The following is a 14,437-nucleotide window of genomic DNA, read 5'->3' on the forward strand; positions in this document are numbered from 1 at the left end:
ATTTTTTTTTTCGTTTTATGTACCTTTTTGTGACACGTTTTTATAGAACATTACCCTCAATTTCCAGCATTAGTATAGGCACAGCCAAGCCCAAATATGTCTTCAGACCAACCTCAAACCCTTCCACAATGTTTCTATAAATAAATTCTATGCTGACTAACTAACTAATGTCTCCAGCCAAGCATGGATAAGGGTACAGGCTTGATTTCTTCACTGTTCAATCTCCATCCTGACATGTGCCTTTTTGCTAACCACAGTACACACAATACACACCTTGTCCTCCTTTGTGTTCCAGTGCTTTTCGCTGACAACACAAAATGTCGATTGGCGCGATGTGGCTTCCCTGTGGTTGTGTTAGCTTATGGTAAGGCAGCAAGTAAATGAAACAAAAACAATCAGCGGAAAATTACGACATACACATGTGAGCTAAAACAATAATTATACAGTCAAGTTAGAAGGGAGACGCTGGGCATAGTGGGGAAGGATGAATACAAGGTAAAGGGGGAAAAGTGGGAACTGGTAGGTACTAGTGGATTAAATGAAGAGATGAATGGTATTGGAATAGTGTGTAGCATTAAAGTCAGAAGTCAGTTCGTAAACAGATAGATCTGGTCCGGAAAGTGCTAAAGGTCTACTACTAACTGTGGGCGGATGATAAAGGGGCAATTCTAACGGGTAGTGAGCTCGATAACTAGAGTGCCTCAAGTCATGTGGTTGCCCATCACACAGAGTTTCAGAAGCAATTCCATCAGCAACAACTAAAGGAGAGTTCACAGTATATGGGGGTGCTGAAGTTACCAAATGTGAAGTCTTCTGCTCTGCAACAGCAGCAACGGCCTCCTCAAGCAGCTCAAAATCAGTTGGCCCAATGTTCTCAGTCGTAACAGCTCATTGAGATGACGCAAAAGTGAACTGAATGTGTGAATCTTCAATACCAACGTCTTGAGGAACCGCATCTTCGGGGTCCAATGAAGCATATTCAACAGAAAGCAATGAAAACCTATTGGTGACAGGAAACGCAGAAGGAAAGTTATTATCAGACACTGTGTTGTCCCTGCAGAGGCCAGATGATGCTTCTGTCCAACTTTGTTCATTCACATTGGCACAGGGCTGACTGTTATCTCCCTCAACAACATCTTAGGGCAAATCCCCATCCTCCTCCACCGAACAACCCTGCAACCAATCATCCTCAGAGTGGGGGTGAAGTGCCCAACAACTTAAAATCATTTTGGCATTATAACAGTATAATTAGACACTCAGCCGTTCAACAAGGTGGCGAAAAGCCTTGCCTGTGGACAGCTCATTCTGCATAGTGGAAATCCGAGCAATTGAGTGAAGAATCTCTACACTTGAAGGTGTCCAAATACCAAAGTTATCCACTACTAAGGGTAAAAATTCATCTCCTGCTGCTTCTGTTAGTTCACCTCCTGTTAGCTTATTGCCCGTATTTTCCGTAGCAACTGGATTGATGCAGACATGACTCGTACTGTTCTTTGTTTGTAACACTGTGTAATGGGCAGAGCATAGCTGAAAACAAGTTAATGTTGTGCTACTTCTAAAAACCAGGTGCCATGCAACAAACAAACCTATCTGGGATTAATTAACAGTGTACGTCCCTAGGGCCATATTGCTGGCCCTAGGGACTTTTAGTTGTCCCCCTTTCAGTAGTCCAGCACACTTGCTCCTTGGTGCTGGGGGTGGTAGGCAAGGGCAGTACATCTAACCCGGGAAAAAAAATTAACTGTACTAAACTAATGCTTTGTTGCTCTCATACACAATTGAATCAGAACTTTTAACTATTTTTACGGTTTTGTCTTGCCAGGGATCCAGCTACCTGTGTTTCAGGTAGTTTTTCAGCTAGTTTTCAGCTAGTGGTGGCATGGGGCCAACTGCTACCACAGTATACAAGAAGTTAGCTTCCATGTTGGCAGACAAATGGGATATGAACTATAGTAAATGTTTGTTTTGGTTGAGATGTAGGCTTTGCTTCTCACTGTTAAGGTCTGCCATCATGTCCCTGAGGGGACATCGATCTTCTATACATCGTTCCATACCTGCTTGCGTTGATCTGGCCTATTCCGAAGGCAGGCTCAATGCTGATGCCCTCGTGTAGTTTATTTAACTGTCGCTGGTGTTATCCAGCTGTCCAGCACTTGACAGCCAGTGCTGGGATGGTGGCAAGGGCATTCCATCTAGCCCAGGAAAAAAAAAGGTAGTTGTGTATCCCAGAATCTAGGCCCCCCTTACCTTGTATATAGCTATTCCTGTATGTTGTCATTATCATGACGTTCACTACTACTACTAGTAATTTGTATTTCATAAGTGATGAAATATTTTGTAATTCTGTAATTACGTTGCTAAGCACTACTATAATTAAGGAGGCATACCTTGAACCTCGCCTTGAACAAAACGCTTTAACCCACTAATAATGCACAGAAGTATCTTCTTGACTGTTTTATAGTTCGTATATAACGCAAATTCTCCTTATAAAAACCGGTACTAGTCTGGCAGCGCCCGCCCCTTCGCTTTTAGAGTAAGGATCTGGTAACCATAGTATATGGTACTTATTATTATTTTATTATTATCAATTTTGTCAAAATGACAGGGTTGTACAGAAGGACAAGCCTGCAAATGTACTCCCCACAATTAAACATATATACAGTAACATTAATTGCACATGAATACAATGACTAAGACGAGACAGATAGCTAATAACAGAGCAATACACAATGGGTGTAACTAATCACTGGACTGGACTACTGAACTGGACTACTGGACTGGAACACTGGACTGACATATTTTTGGTTTTTACACATTCTGAGGTTGGTTTTATTGAGTCTAGCTAGCCAAGGGTCTTCAAAAAACTTGCAGCCTGCTACAGGAGTAAGCAAAAACTGACTTCTCACTACTTGTTATGCTCTACAGCATTTATACACTTCTTAGTATTGTGTTTTGGAGATTGTAATATATAGCAGTAGCTAACCAAAAATCATTTTACTATATTTGTACTACCTATGATACACTGTATCCTTGAACTAAATAGCTCAGACCCCTGGGACACAACCTATCCTTCGTAAGACAATCTATTGTAGCTAAATTCATTCCTACATGCAATATACAAACTCATTGCACAACTGTAGGGTTTTTCTGCTATCATGATCAGTTCTTACATGTGCTGGTTGGCATACTATAATATGTGACCAAATTTATTAGCATTGTACAAGCTTGCTACTACTTCCAATTGGTTAACCATAACTAGCACATTCCCTACAGTATACTGATAAGGAGTATAGGTATATGTACTGTAGAAGAACATAATAAATAGAAGTGAAATCACTAGAAGTCAGTTTTTGCTTACTCCACTCCCCATACTCATCATTTTAGTAGCAGACTGCAAGTTTTCTGAAGGCCCTTGGCTAGCAGGAATCAATAAACCAACCTCAGAATGTGTAAAAACTAAAAATATGTCAGTCCAGTAGTTCAGTCAAGTGTTCCAGTCCAGTAGTCCAGTCCAGTGATTAGTTACACCCATACACAACAGGACAAAAACTAGAAAATTATTTGAATAGAAATTGGCGAACTTGTGCTACTGGAATTCAAATGTGGTTTCAAATTGCGCGTGACGTAATAATTTACCTGTTTTCAGGCTGTTGTAACTCGGCGAAGAAAGCACAAAACTTAATACTTCTCAACGTAGGTCTACGGCGTGTGTATCTCAGAGTCTTGCTCGGAGAGTATCAGCTGCTTTCCAACTATTCCGAATTCGGTAACTATGGTTATTGTGTTATTCATGGCACAAAGTACACATTTTATGTCACAAATGCTTAGATACTGCGATTTGATTGGCTCTACCACTATAGTGGTAGTAGCACAAGTACCATATACTACGATTACCAGACCCTTACTCTAAAAGCGAAAGGGTGGGCGCTGCCAGACTAAACCAGCACATATTAACTGCAAAGCTTACCTGCCCAGAAGTTTAATACAGCTGTACAGACTCTATGTGGCCTTTATTTATCACATAAAGGCTGTCTCTAGCGAACAATATTTTGCTCATGTGGCTGCGGAAAGACAAACAAATTACAAACATACAAACAAGAGTTCATAATAATATACTGAGGAGAGTATCCTACTCTCATATATCCCTATGATAGGGTCCGCAAACCGATTTACAAATTCCATTGTACATCATAGCATACCATTGCTATATAGTTCCACCATGAAACCAGAAGCACGATTGTTGTCTTCACAGAAATATTGAATTTTATATCTCACGAAATGTAAAATTTATTTTTTAAATTTCGTGCTTCACACAGATTACCGGATGAAGCTTGCTATTTAGCCAGATCTTATCTAGAGTTGTTGTAGTTAAAAAGTACACGCAGCAATAAGCAAATGATTTGCTACATTCCCAGCACAGGGCTGCTTTCTTTCAAAAATCACATAACGAAGCACGATGTTTCAAATTCAAGCTGCCCTACCAGCCAAGACAAGTAAAGCCAAATATTCTTCACAGTATTCTGATACGGTGTTGGGTGCATAGTCTGTCTATGCTGTTAGTCTGGAAAGGATCTGAGACTTCTCACCATCTGGGTGACGAGCGTCAAAATTTTCGTGCTTTATTTCACAGGATTCTCTCAATGATGCAGAAGTCTCTTCCAGCACATCTGATGCCGCACTGATCACTTAATTTTGTTTAGAATGATGCTAAAAGATGGATCAAAATGTTTGGCAGTAGTACCAATCGTTGTTTCTGTGATTTCATGTGATGTAGTATTCCAGCAGCTCGCCAGGAGCCCCATCTAGCTCGATTCGAAAACTTGCTTTTTTCAGTTTATTTTTGAATATTTTGCAACATAATGGTGCTGTAGGGTGATCTAGTAAAGATTTGAAGCCACTGTGGAGCATAAGAGGTGAAGTCAGTTTTGGACGATTTAGTTGCCTCCTGTGGTCTAGAGCTTCGAATGACACGTGGAGGGTATCGATGAAATAATAATTGATAACCACTGGCACCGACTGTCCAGGGACATCTTTTGCCATCGAGTCTGTCATTGATGGGTATTGTGGCTGCAGAAGCGTTGGAAATGACTAGAAGGTACAATCTAATTCCCAAATGTTGCAGAAAATTTTGATGCTCGCCACCCAGATGGGGAGAAGTCTCAGATTCTTTCCAGACTTACAGCATAGACAGACTATGCACCCAACCTTATCACAGTACTGTGGAGAATGTTTGGCTTTCTTGTCTTGGTTAAGGTAGGGCAGCTTGAATTCGAAAGTTCGTGTTTCGTTTTGTAATTCTTAAAAGAAAGCAGCCCTGTGCCGCGAATGTAGCAAATCATTCGCTTACTGCTCTGTGTACTTTTAACTACAACAACTCTAGATATGATTTGACTAAGTAGCAAGTTTCATCCGGTCGTTGGTGTGGAGCACGAGATTTTAATAATACATTTTGCATCTCGTGAGATACAAAACGGCAATATTTCTGTGAAGACAACAATCGTGCATCTAGTTTCATGGTGGGTCTAGCAATGGTATACTACGATGAATATCCCACATTGGTAAGGGGATTGATTTGTAAAAGTATTGGAGTCATTGGACTCACGTGAGATGATTCCAATATTAATCCCTGGTACTAGTCTGTATATCTATGCTTCGGCTGGCTGTGGGTGTGTGCCTAATTTTAAAAAAGAAGCGTAATGGCCGCCTCTCTTTCTGTTATGTAATTGATTGTTGGGATGTACATTCTGACGTAAAATTCATTTGGTGCCATTTAGTGTGGTAGCCACTGGAAGTTTAGGGATTAAATGTCCACTAGTATATCTGCCGGTATGGACAACCTTCCTTCCTTCTTCTTCCTTCTTTCTCTACTTTTTTCTTTGATCCCTTAAAATTCCTAATTTTCCTTCTATTCTAATTATGTTCACCAGCGAAGAAGAAATAGCTATGCATTGCTAGCTTGTGAGTGATTTCACCGTTTTACCCACTTAATAAATGTATGACTTGCCTGCCTTACAATAGATGCTATGATCTCACACATATTAACTGACCTACTGATCAGTGAAGGTTACAGTAATTGTGTCATTGTTAGATGCATGGCTGCACGAAGTAGTGTACTAATGAAATCCCTGAAGGATTGTAGCTGTGGGAAGATCCTGGAGGAACTTAAATGTTAGTGATATACAAATGGCTGCCATTTCTTACCGGCCCTTCATAGCTGTTGTGACACTACTGCAACAGTCAACACAACCAATTGAAGATGACAATGATCATTTGGCACCATTTTGTGAACTACTAGAAGCGGCCTTCACCAAGGGACTGAAGTGTAAGGGTTACCTTAGGGGTAGCAGTGTATGTGTGTGTTCTCTGCAGCTCCTAATTCAATGTTTGGTTTAAACAAGGAGAGTTACTGGAATTGGATTGTGTCGCTGGACCAGTATTACTTCAATAACAAGTGAGCCAGTAACTTGTGAGGGGCATAACTAATTGTCATGGCTACAGGCACAACCCAGTGCTACAGAGGACCATTGAAGAAGTGTCATCATGTTTACAGGTGCATGGATCAATTGGTCGTGGCAGGTGCTTCATACGTTCTGCCCTCAACACCAAGATAATATCTGTTCCAGTTGAACAGCTAGTCAAGAACCACAAGCTAACTTATGTGAGTGTTGATCCAGTTGCTATAGCAACATGATGCTATATACTACTAGTTCTGGTACGGGACGGACTCCATTATTAATCAAGAGGAGTATAAGAGTATGGTGTTACCGTGGTGATGATGATGTCATCATGATGTGGCTTATAGGATCATTGATGTCCATCTTGTTTGAAGTGACTGCAGTTGACTTCTGTCTCAACCAGCAACATTCCAGCTTCCTGGATGAGACCTGGATCATACCAGTAATGAAACTTACATCATATAAGTTGTTCTTCGCATATGTTAATATTTTGCTACTGTTGGTAGCTGAATACAACAGCAGCTTGTAAAGTTGGTAACTAGTTAATATAGTTGTCTGGTGAGCTATACATTCAATTAATAAGAAACACTCGATATTTTGTGAGAGCCAGTTTTGTGACCTTTGCTAACACGTGGTCTTGTTGTAGTCATTTCAGAGAGTTGTGTTGCCACCACTGAAGACGCTTGACCTGCAAGTTTGGTGGGTACATTAATGACAACATCACTGTTGCTATGGTTACATTATAGTCATGTAGACCAACGTATTCTTGTAGTTGCCATAGAGAAGGGATGCTTAGCTCAACAGGTATGAGTAATAACCATTACAATGTGTTGTCATGTTAACATTTAGGGAGGTGTGGCACCTGGTGACATCATTGATGAGTTTGGAGGGCACTTACTACACAACCCTCCTAAGGGCAAGGTAATTTCCCTTTCCTTATCATAACAATTAACACCCATCACTTCATGTACAGCTGTTGAAGATATTAAGAAGTTGTTCGAGTGGAATAGCTCTACAACTTGTGAAGCACAAGCTCCCAAGTGGAGACATCTTCCCTCCGATTCATCGCAGGAAGTTGTTGTACGAGAGCAGCATCAAGCAGAATAAAGGGAGTGGCTCACAGCAGCAAATTGGGCGGAGCAAGTTAGCAAGATTGTTTTCAGCCAGTACTAGCTACCCCAGCAGGTGGGCGTGGCTGTAATAACTAGTGGGCGTGGCTGTGACTTACATTACAGCACACAGCAGAACCTTGTCTATCTCGGGAGGGTAGATAACATCAAACAGAGCAAGGTAATGTCCAGATTACTTGTGAATCAGAGGTAGTTGTCCCTTTGTAGTTGTGCTCTGGGTGGTTGATCCCTGGGTGGTTGGGCACTACTGACCCTTTCACAGTTTCACACCACTTGCATCTTACTTTGTTGGACAGCACTCGCATGTAAAAGGTTATTGTCTTCATGCCAGGAAACAATACCAAGGCATTAATTTTCTGTAGCAACACTTTCTTGAAGGAACATAAGCATAGACATTATAAGTTATAATATAAAACTGTCTGGATCTACTATATTGCTTCAAGTTACGACCCCCTGGAATTTTTATTTTTGAAAAGGTCATAAAATTCTTTCCACTTCACTGTATATCACTAAATCACAAGTTGTTCATTACATGTATTGAAATGAGCTGTTCTACTGCTCTATACATCCATTGATTAAATAAAGTGGGGCCAGGTATTTATGCAGAACCATACCATGGTTGTTCTATTAGAAGTACATCTTACATGAAACTTTGAAAAGGACAAAAACAGTGGCCGGAACATTGGCTATGCTAAGAGTGAGACTGCAGTATCAAACAGTATGATAGTAGTGTTTAGTAGAGTTCTCTCCTAAAGTGACGATGGGTGGTGCTAGAAACAGTCCATCATGGAAATGTGTCTATATCCGGCTGTTATCACTGTATTTGATGTTGAATGGAGTAAGATTATTTTGTAAAGGTGATTTTTGCCACTTTTAAAAAAAATCATCAAGATCTCTTCACTGCCTGGCCACAGTCACAAGCTAGAGCACGGCCACCATTTTACGCCACAACAATGAAGTCACGAGTGGGATGTGCTTTTTGTGGTTCCATCGAATGTCTGCCTTCAGTGTTTTGCCATTCATATTTTATCTTTATAATTGAATGGTTGTCTTCTTCTTCATGCCAGGAAACTATACTGTATCAACACTTTCCTTGAAGGAACATATTTAGATGTCTTGTAAACTATTTGAGGTGGTTAATGGACTGTGGCATATAGTGTAGCAACTGGCAAGGCTTATAAAATTATTGTGATGGCCAATGATTCGAACAGACCACCACACCTCTAATAATCAGTGCTGAGGCCATGCCCCTCAACAATCTAGCTACAGAGAACAACAAGGTATTGCACCACGCCCCCTAGAATTTACTGCGTAGCTGAGTAGCAAGATCGAGATACTCTAATACAGCAGTCACATCCACACATGTAGTTTCAGTGACATCACATATCAACACCAGGTCACACCGCTATAAAGTCTGTAGTGTATGCTTTAATCTGAACAAAACTCTGCATGATGACAGTAGCTATGAGGTACTTGGCATTGTAGCAAAGTGGTCTAAATTGGTTTCACCATCTTTTCAATGCCAAATTAGGGAATTGCCTCATTGCTACCATCATCCCTTGTTTTGTTACTTTTTATCATATTCACAAGACTTGCTTGTATTGTGTTGGGATAGGTTTGTGAGGGTTCTGGGACACAAATGGATATACTACCAATTCACACATTAGAATACTTGGTATTGATACTGAGGTGTTGGGGTTGAACTGTGAGATCATGTGATGTGTGATGATCAACCTCTGCTTGTGAATGCAATTCTGCACACCTGATTGGCCACACGCATGATCTGTGTTTTTTACAAACAAGCTCCTTGTAATAACACAACCAATATACTGGCTACTTTAGATCGTTATACAATGCCAGGAGCATGCTCACACATTGTGTAAACATTTACGTGAATCACATTTACAGATTACATGTACAAATTGTTCAATTGCATTTTTCACAAGCAACCTGAAATTCCCAGTTTAATAACTGTATGTTGTATGTCTCCATGCCGACTGCATCATGTGATTATGTACCTACTAGCCATCAGATCATGTGATCAACAGTGCTGTTGACAAGTTGCTCAAGGAGAGTACCAATAAGCCACAGGTGGGTGGTACCCTTTAGACATGTGATCATAGTGTGACCCCTGCAGCCGATGGTGTTAAAACTAAACAGTTTTCAGAGTATTTCATTATTTGATGATAAGGAGCGTTCTGTGAGTTGTCATTATGAGCTGCTGTCCATTATAACATGGTCCTAGTTGTTTGCTAGTTTTGTGTACAGTGAGATCTGCTCCTGTGCTGTGTCTACACACCATCCAACCTGTATTGGACTATTAACTGGGTAAGGGGTGACTATTAACTGGGTAGGGGGGTGATTAGTAACTGGGTAAGGGGTGTGACCCATTGCATCATTCACATAGTGTTGCTACAGTAGTTACACAAGTAGTATACAAATGCAACTACAAATATGGGCTCAAGATACACAGTATTAAACCCATGCCAGCCCAACAAGCTGGCATGCCACACCAGTGTGTTGTTAACAGGATCAATAATATTGCAATTTTTACCATATGTAGCTTTTATGTTGTCTTTACGGAATGAGATGATATTTTTGTGTAATGCCTTCCACCTCAGTAGTCCGATCACCCAGAGATGTGAGCCCTCCAGGTATGTTACAAGGCCAATTTTGGAAATTATTGGACAGCCTAAAAATTGCCAATTTTGGCTACTTCTTGCAAACAAAAGTTACCACTTTTGGCAACTTTATAAAGCAGTGTAATGCCAAGCTATAGGACTGCTAAGAATTTGCCAGTTTTGGCAAGTTTTGGTAACTAAGTTTCTATCTAACTTTGGCAACTTTTGGAAACCATCAAAAGTTGCCAAGCCTGAAACTGCTGATGGTTTCCAAATTTGGCAGTTTAAGATGGTGCTCAAAACTACCAATTCTGGCAATAAATGTACTCTTTTTTATGAAGACCAATGAATAAATCAATTGTGGGATCTAGTTTGCAAAAATGGCAAAATTTGATGCCCACTATTGGACTGTTCATGCATACTAAAATTACCACTTCTGGCAATTTCTTGCAAATAAAAGTTTCCACATTTGGCAACTTGTAAAAGTTGCAAAACTATTGTATTGCTTACAAATTGCCAGTTTCGGCACTTTTCTGAGGTTTCCACTTTAGGCTACTTTTGGAAGAGCCAAAAGTTGCCCCAAAACTGAAAACTATAGTCCAAATTTGGTAGCTTGAACATCCACAAACTGTGCTTGTACCTATCCATTCTGCATTCCGGCAATACAACTCAATTTTAACTAAGAAAATTGAGAACTTGGACTTAATTGGCAACTGGATTAGCAGATTTTGTGATCTAGTTCACCAAAAAGATGGTGAAAGGTTTGACTCAATATTAAGTTAGCAGCTTTGTGAACTTTAACACTGTAATGCTCACTTTCATGCTTAATACCGGTAAACTGTAAGTGTCAAAGTTTCCAAAACTGGCAACTTTTAGACTGTTGTTATAATTGCCAAAAACAGCAGCTACTGCACACGCTTTTATAAAATTGTCATTTTTGGCAATTCTAAGAATTTGTCACACAAACTTACCAATTGTGGATAACCGAATCCCACAATCAAACTCTCTATCATCTTTTATAAAAGAAAGTACATTTATTGCCAAGTTTGGATACTTTTGAGCATCATTTGTGGTTACTCAAAGAAACACAAAAGTTGCCAATATTGGCAATTTTGGGTTGCCTGAAGTTGCCAACTTTCGGCGGCCTGAAGTTGCCAATATTGGCAATTTTGGGTTGCCTGAAGTTGCCAACATAGTCAACTTTGGGTGGCCTGAAGTTTTGGGTGGCCTGAAGGTGCCAATATTGGCAACTTTGGGTTGCTGAAAGTTGCCAATTTTGGCAACTTTTAGGCTGTCCAATTGTTGCCATAACCAGCTTGTAACATACCTCCTCAATCACTTGTTTTCTCTCCTTTTTCTCTTGTTTTCTCTCCTACCATTGACCTTCACTACATTAGTATAACAATGAAACAAAAGCACTGTGAATTAGTTCTGCAGGTTAGTTTGCAAAATGGTAGTGTTCCGCGATTAAGTAAAATAATGTATCAGTGTCCATGCCATGTAGCAAATGTCTTCATATTAATGGTGGCTGTGTGCTGCCTTTAGCCTTAATTGTGACTGTGGTCAGGCAGTGAGGCGGGCAGACCAAAATATGGGTTTTGACAAGTTTTAAAAATTCTATATCCAGCTATCTGTTTTCTTGTTTTTAACATTGTGGAGTAAGACCATTCTGTAGCCAATAAATTTTAGTGATTTTTTTAGATGCATCACTTTAGGGGGAACCAGGCTTGGGGGAACCCTACTGAACAGTACTATACTGTACTGTTTTTTTTTTGTTTTGATTCAGTAGTGGATGAAATTAATGTACATATAGATGCAAAGTTTTAAAGGACATGCAAGCTTAATTTACATGATTATATTATCCATATAGTGCTGGTGTCACACTGCTCAATGACACAACTCCATCTTTCTCATGTATCGTGTTAGAGGCACCCTCCCCTGACCAGGTAGGTTGGTTAACTGTTGTGGTGATTTATAGAGGATTTTCTTTTAGGCTATGCTGGTGTGCCAACAAATTGGTAGGTTGATATAATTATAATAATATAACATTACTACACATATATTAGCTGAAGGTTTCCAGAAGACAACTTGGTTTGTGCCTGCAAATTGACTAAATTAAAAATATTTATTGTAAATATATTTGAAATACTAATTTTATTATGAAACTTTTACTCTGCGCGTTAAATAGAAATGCTTGCAAAAGGCAGTATCAGAAGTGTACCCTCAGAAGTGTGAAAGTAACGGCTTTGATGGCTAGAGTTACTCGCTCGTCGCGTAGTAAAACAGGTGCTCGCCTATACATTTCCTGGAGAATACAATAACGTCGCGTGTGTGTGCTATTAGGTGGAGCAGCGGACAAGATCAGGTTCAAGTGCGCGTTAAACAACACGATCTTAGATGTGCTGCGCTCCAAGGGCTGGCAGGAGGTGAAAGATGAAACTAATGAGTGGGATTTCTACTGGTGTGACGTGGGATGGATGAGAGAACACTTTGACCATTGCTACATGGAGGAACATCAGAGGGTGTGTCACTTCAGGAACCATTACGAGTTGACCAAGAAGAATTTAATGGCGAAAAACTTGAGAAGATTAAAGAAGAGTCTCGAGAGGGAGTCTAAAGTGGAGGCAGCAAAGTGTGATTTCTTCCCAATGACATTTGAGCTTCCTTCAGAGTATCACATATTTGTGGAGGAGTTTAAAAGGAACCCTGGGACTATTTGGATCATGAAGCCAGCTGGGAAGGCTCAAGGCAGAGGAATCTTTTTGTTCCGTAGACTAAAAGATATCACAGATTGGAAGAAGGAAGATCCTTTCAGTACAGCTCGTCGTGACCAAACTGACCAACAGACAGAGAAAGAACCTCCAGAGACTTATGTTGTACAGAGGTACATTGATAATCCATATCTTATTGGGGGGAAAAAGTTTGATATTCGTGTTTACGTGCTAGTGACATCTTATTCTCCTCTGAAGGTGTGGTTGTATCGTAGTGGATTTGCTCGTTTCTCAAATACTCGTTATTCACTGGACTCAATTTCTGACTCATACGTACATTTAACTAATGTAGCCATCCAAAAGACAGCTCCAGATTATGATGCAGAGAAGGGATGCAAGTGGTCCCTACAAGAACTGCGTGCTTACCTGTGTGCTAGACATGGCCAGGAAGTGGTTGAACAGATCTACCAACAACTTGATGAGATATTTATCAAGAGCTTACAAAGTGTTCAAAAGATAATTATCAATGACAAACATTGTTTTGAGTTGTATGGGTTTGATATAATGTTTGACGACCAGTTAAAGCCATGGATCATTGAAGTGAACGCCTCTCCGTCACTTACAGCTAGTAGTCCTACAGATTATGAGCTCAAGTTTGGATTACTGGAGGATATGCTTCATGTTGTGGACATGGAAGGAAGGTTGACAGGCAACGAGAAGAGAATTGGCAGTTTTGACCTAATATGGCAGGATGGTCCAGTACCAGCTGATGAAATAGGACTACATTGTGGACAACCATTGACCTTCACTACTAACAGTTTCCTTGGTTGCCACAACAACCGGGTAGAACAATTAAAACACTTGTTTAAATTATCTCCTTCTAATAAATGTTTATTGTGAAATCTTATCAGTCATTTACATAATACACACGAACAACTGTCATAGTATTAGACATCCTCCTTTACTGACGAAGGGGTTGTCGCTGCTTGGTATTCCATTTACCAACGGGTCCGGGTGGCCTAGAACGTAGTCCTTCAAACTACACGGGCGATAACTGACGAATGAAAATGTATACTCGATCAATGCTTACTCTTGGGATACGTCTGAGACGTTACTCCTTTGAATACTCAGTTCTTTCCTTAGCTGGTCCGTTGTCATTTGTAGCTTGTCGATTTGTCCGTTCATCTGAGCCATCTTGTAGCACGTCTCCCACGAATATAAACTCGCTGCTGTGAGAAGAGGCTAGAGGCGTTGCGCCTGGTCAATTCTGAAATCCAAGTGTGAATGCTAATTACGAAGGTGTTGCTATGGTTGCACTGAATGGACTTGTCATGTTTTCTGCGACAATTTGGTGCAATCCTATACTGCACGGATTTGTCATTGAGGTATTTTGTCCCAGAGGTAGTGCAGCAATCCAGTGAGCCCTTACTACATTAAACAGCATCTCAAACTACAAATAGGCAAGCTAGACTGGTCTTCTAAGAGCCTACACACCTGTTTTTATTGTAAACCCATCTCCA

General features: G+C 40.3%; 2 protein-coding genes across 2 annotated transcripts; both read left to right on the forward strand.

Moving 5' to 3' along the window:
• The first annotated feature begins 5,946 nt into the window (after nucleotides 1–5,946).
• LOC136251517 (uncharacterized) lies at nucleotides 5,947–12,371 on the forward strand. Its single transcript, XM_066043976.1, has 18 exons — nucleotides 5,947–5,958; nucleotides 6,019–6,168; nucleotides 6,215–6,322; nucleotides 6,370–6,451; nucleotides 6,499–6,658; nucleotides 6,708–6,753; nucleotides 6,803–6,897; nucleotides 7,102–7,154; nucleotides 7,202–7,259; nucleotides 7,305–7,376; nucleotides 7,429–7,640; nucleotides 7,691–7,745; nucleotides 9,611–9,676; nucleotides 9,723–9,785; nucleotides 9,831–9,913; nucleotides 12,077–12,152; nucleotides 12,200–12,224; nucleotides 12,273–12,371. The coding sequence occupies exons 2-18, from the start codon at nucleotides 6,024–6,026 to the stop codon at nucleotides 12,314–12,316; spliced, it is 1,443 nt and encodes a 480-aa protein (XP_065900048.1). The 5' UTR covers nucleotides 5,947–5,958; nucleotides 6,019–6,023; the 3' UTR covers nucleotides 12,317–12,371.
• Nucleotides 12,364–13,844, forward strand: LOC136251520 (probable tubulin polyglutamylase TTLL9). The gene is made up of 2 exons (XM_066043983.1): nucleotides 12,364–12,492; nucleotides 12,550–13,844. The coding sequence occupies exons 1-2, from the start codon at nucleotides 12,366–12,368 to the stop codon at nucleotides 13,815–13,817; spliced, it is 1,395 nt and encodes a 464-aa protein (XP_065900055.1). The 5' UTR covers nucleotides 12,364–12,365; the 3' UTR covers nucleotides 13,818–13,844.
• Nucleotides 13,845–14,437: the final 593 nt, after the last annotated feature.

The sequence above is a fragment of the Dysidea avara genome, chromosome 3, assembly GCF_963678975.1.
Source record: "Dysidea avara chromosome 3, odDysAvar1.4, whole genome shotgun sequence".
NCBI classification, from domain to species: Eukaryota; Metazoa; Porifera; class Demospongiae; order Dictyoceratida; family Dysideidae; genus Dysidea; species Dysidea avara.

What these genes read in the sequence shown, in the direction of transcription:
- LOC136251517 (XM_066043976.1), top strand. Translation starts at nt 6,024, where the DNA reads ATGATCTCACACATATTAACTGACCTACTGATCAGTGAAGGTTACAGT. An exon ending in AGAACCACAAGCTAACTTAT is followed by an intron (nt 6,659 to 6,707) that starts GTGAGTGTTGAT and finishes ATATACTACTAG; the next exon opens with TTCTGGTACGGGACGGACTC. An exon ending in AGGGATGCTTAGCTCAACAG is followed by an intron (nt 7,260 to 7,304) that starts GTATGAGTAATA and finishes GTTAACATTTAG; the next exon opens with GGAGGTGTGGCACCTGGTGA.
- LOC136251520 (XM_066043983.1), top strand. Translation starts at nt 12,366, where the DNA reads ATGAAACTTTTACTCTGCGCGTTAAATAGAAATGCTTGCAAAAGGCAG. An exon ending in CTCGTCGCGTAGTAAAACAG is followed by an intron (nt 12,493 to 12,549) that starts GTGCTCGCCTAT and finishes GTGTGCTATTAG; the next exon opens with GTGGAGCAGCGGACAAGATC.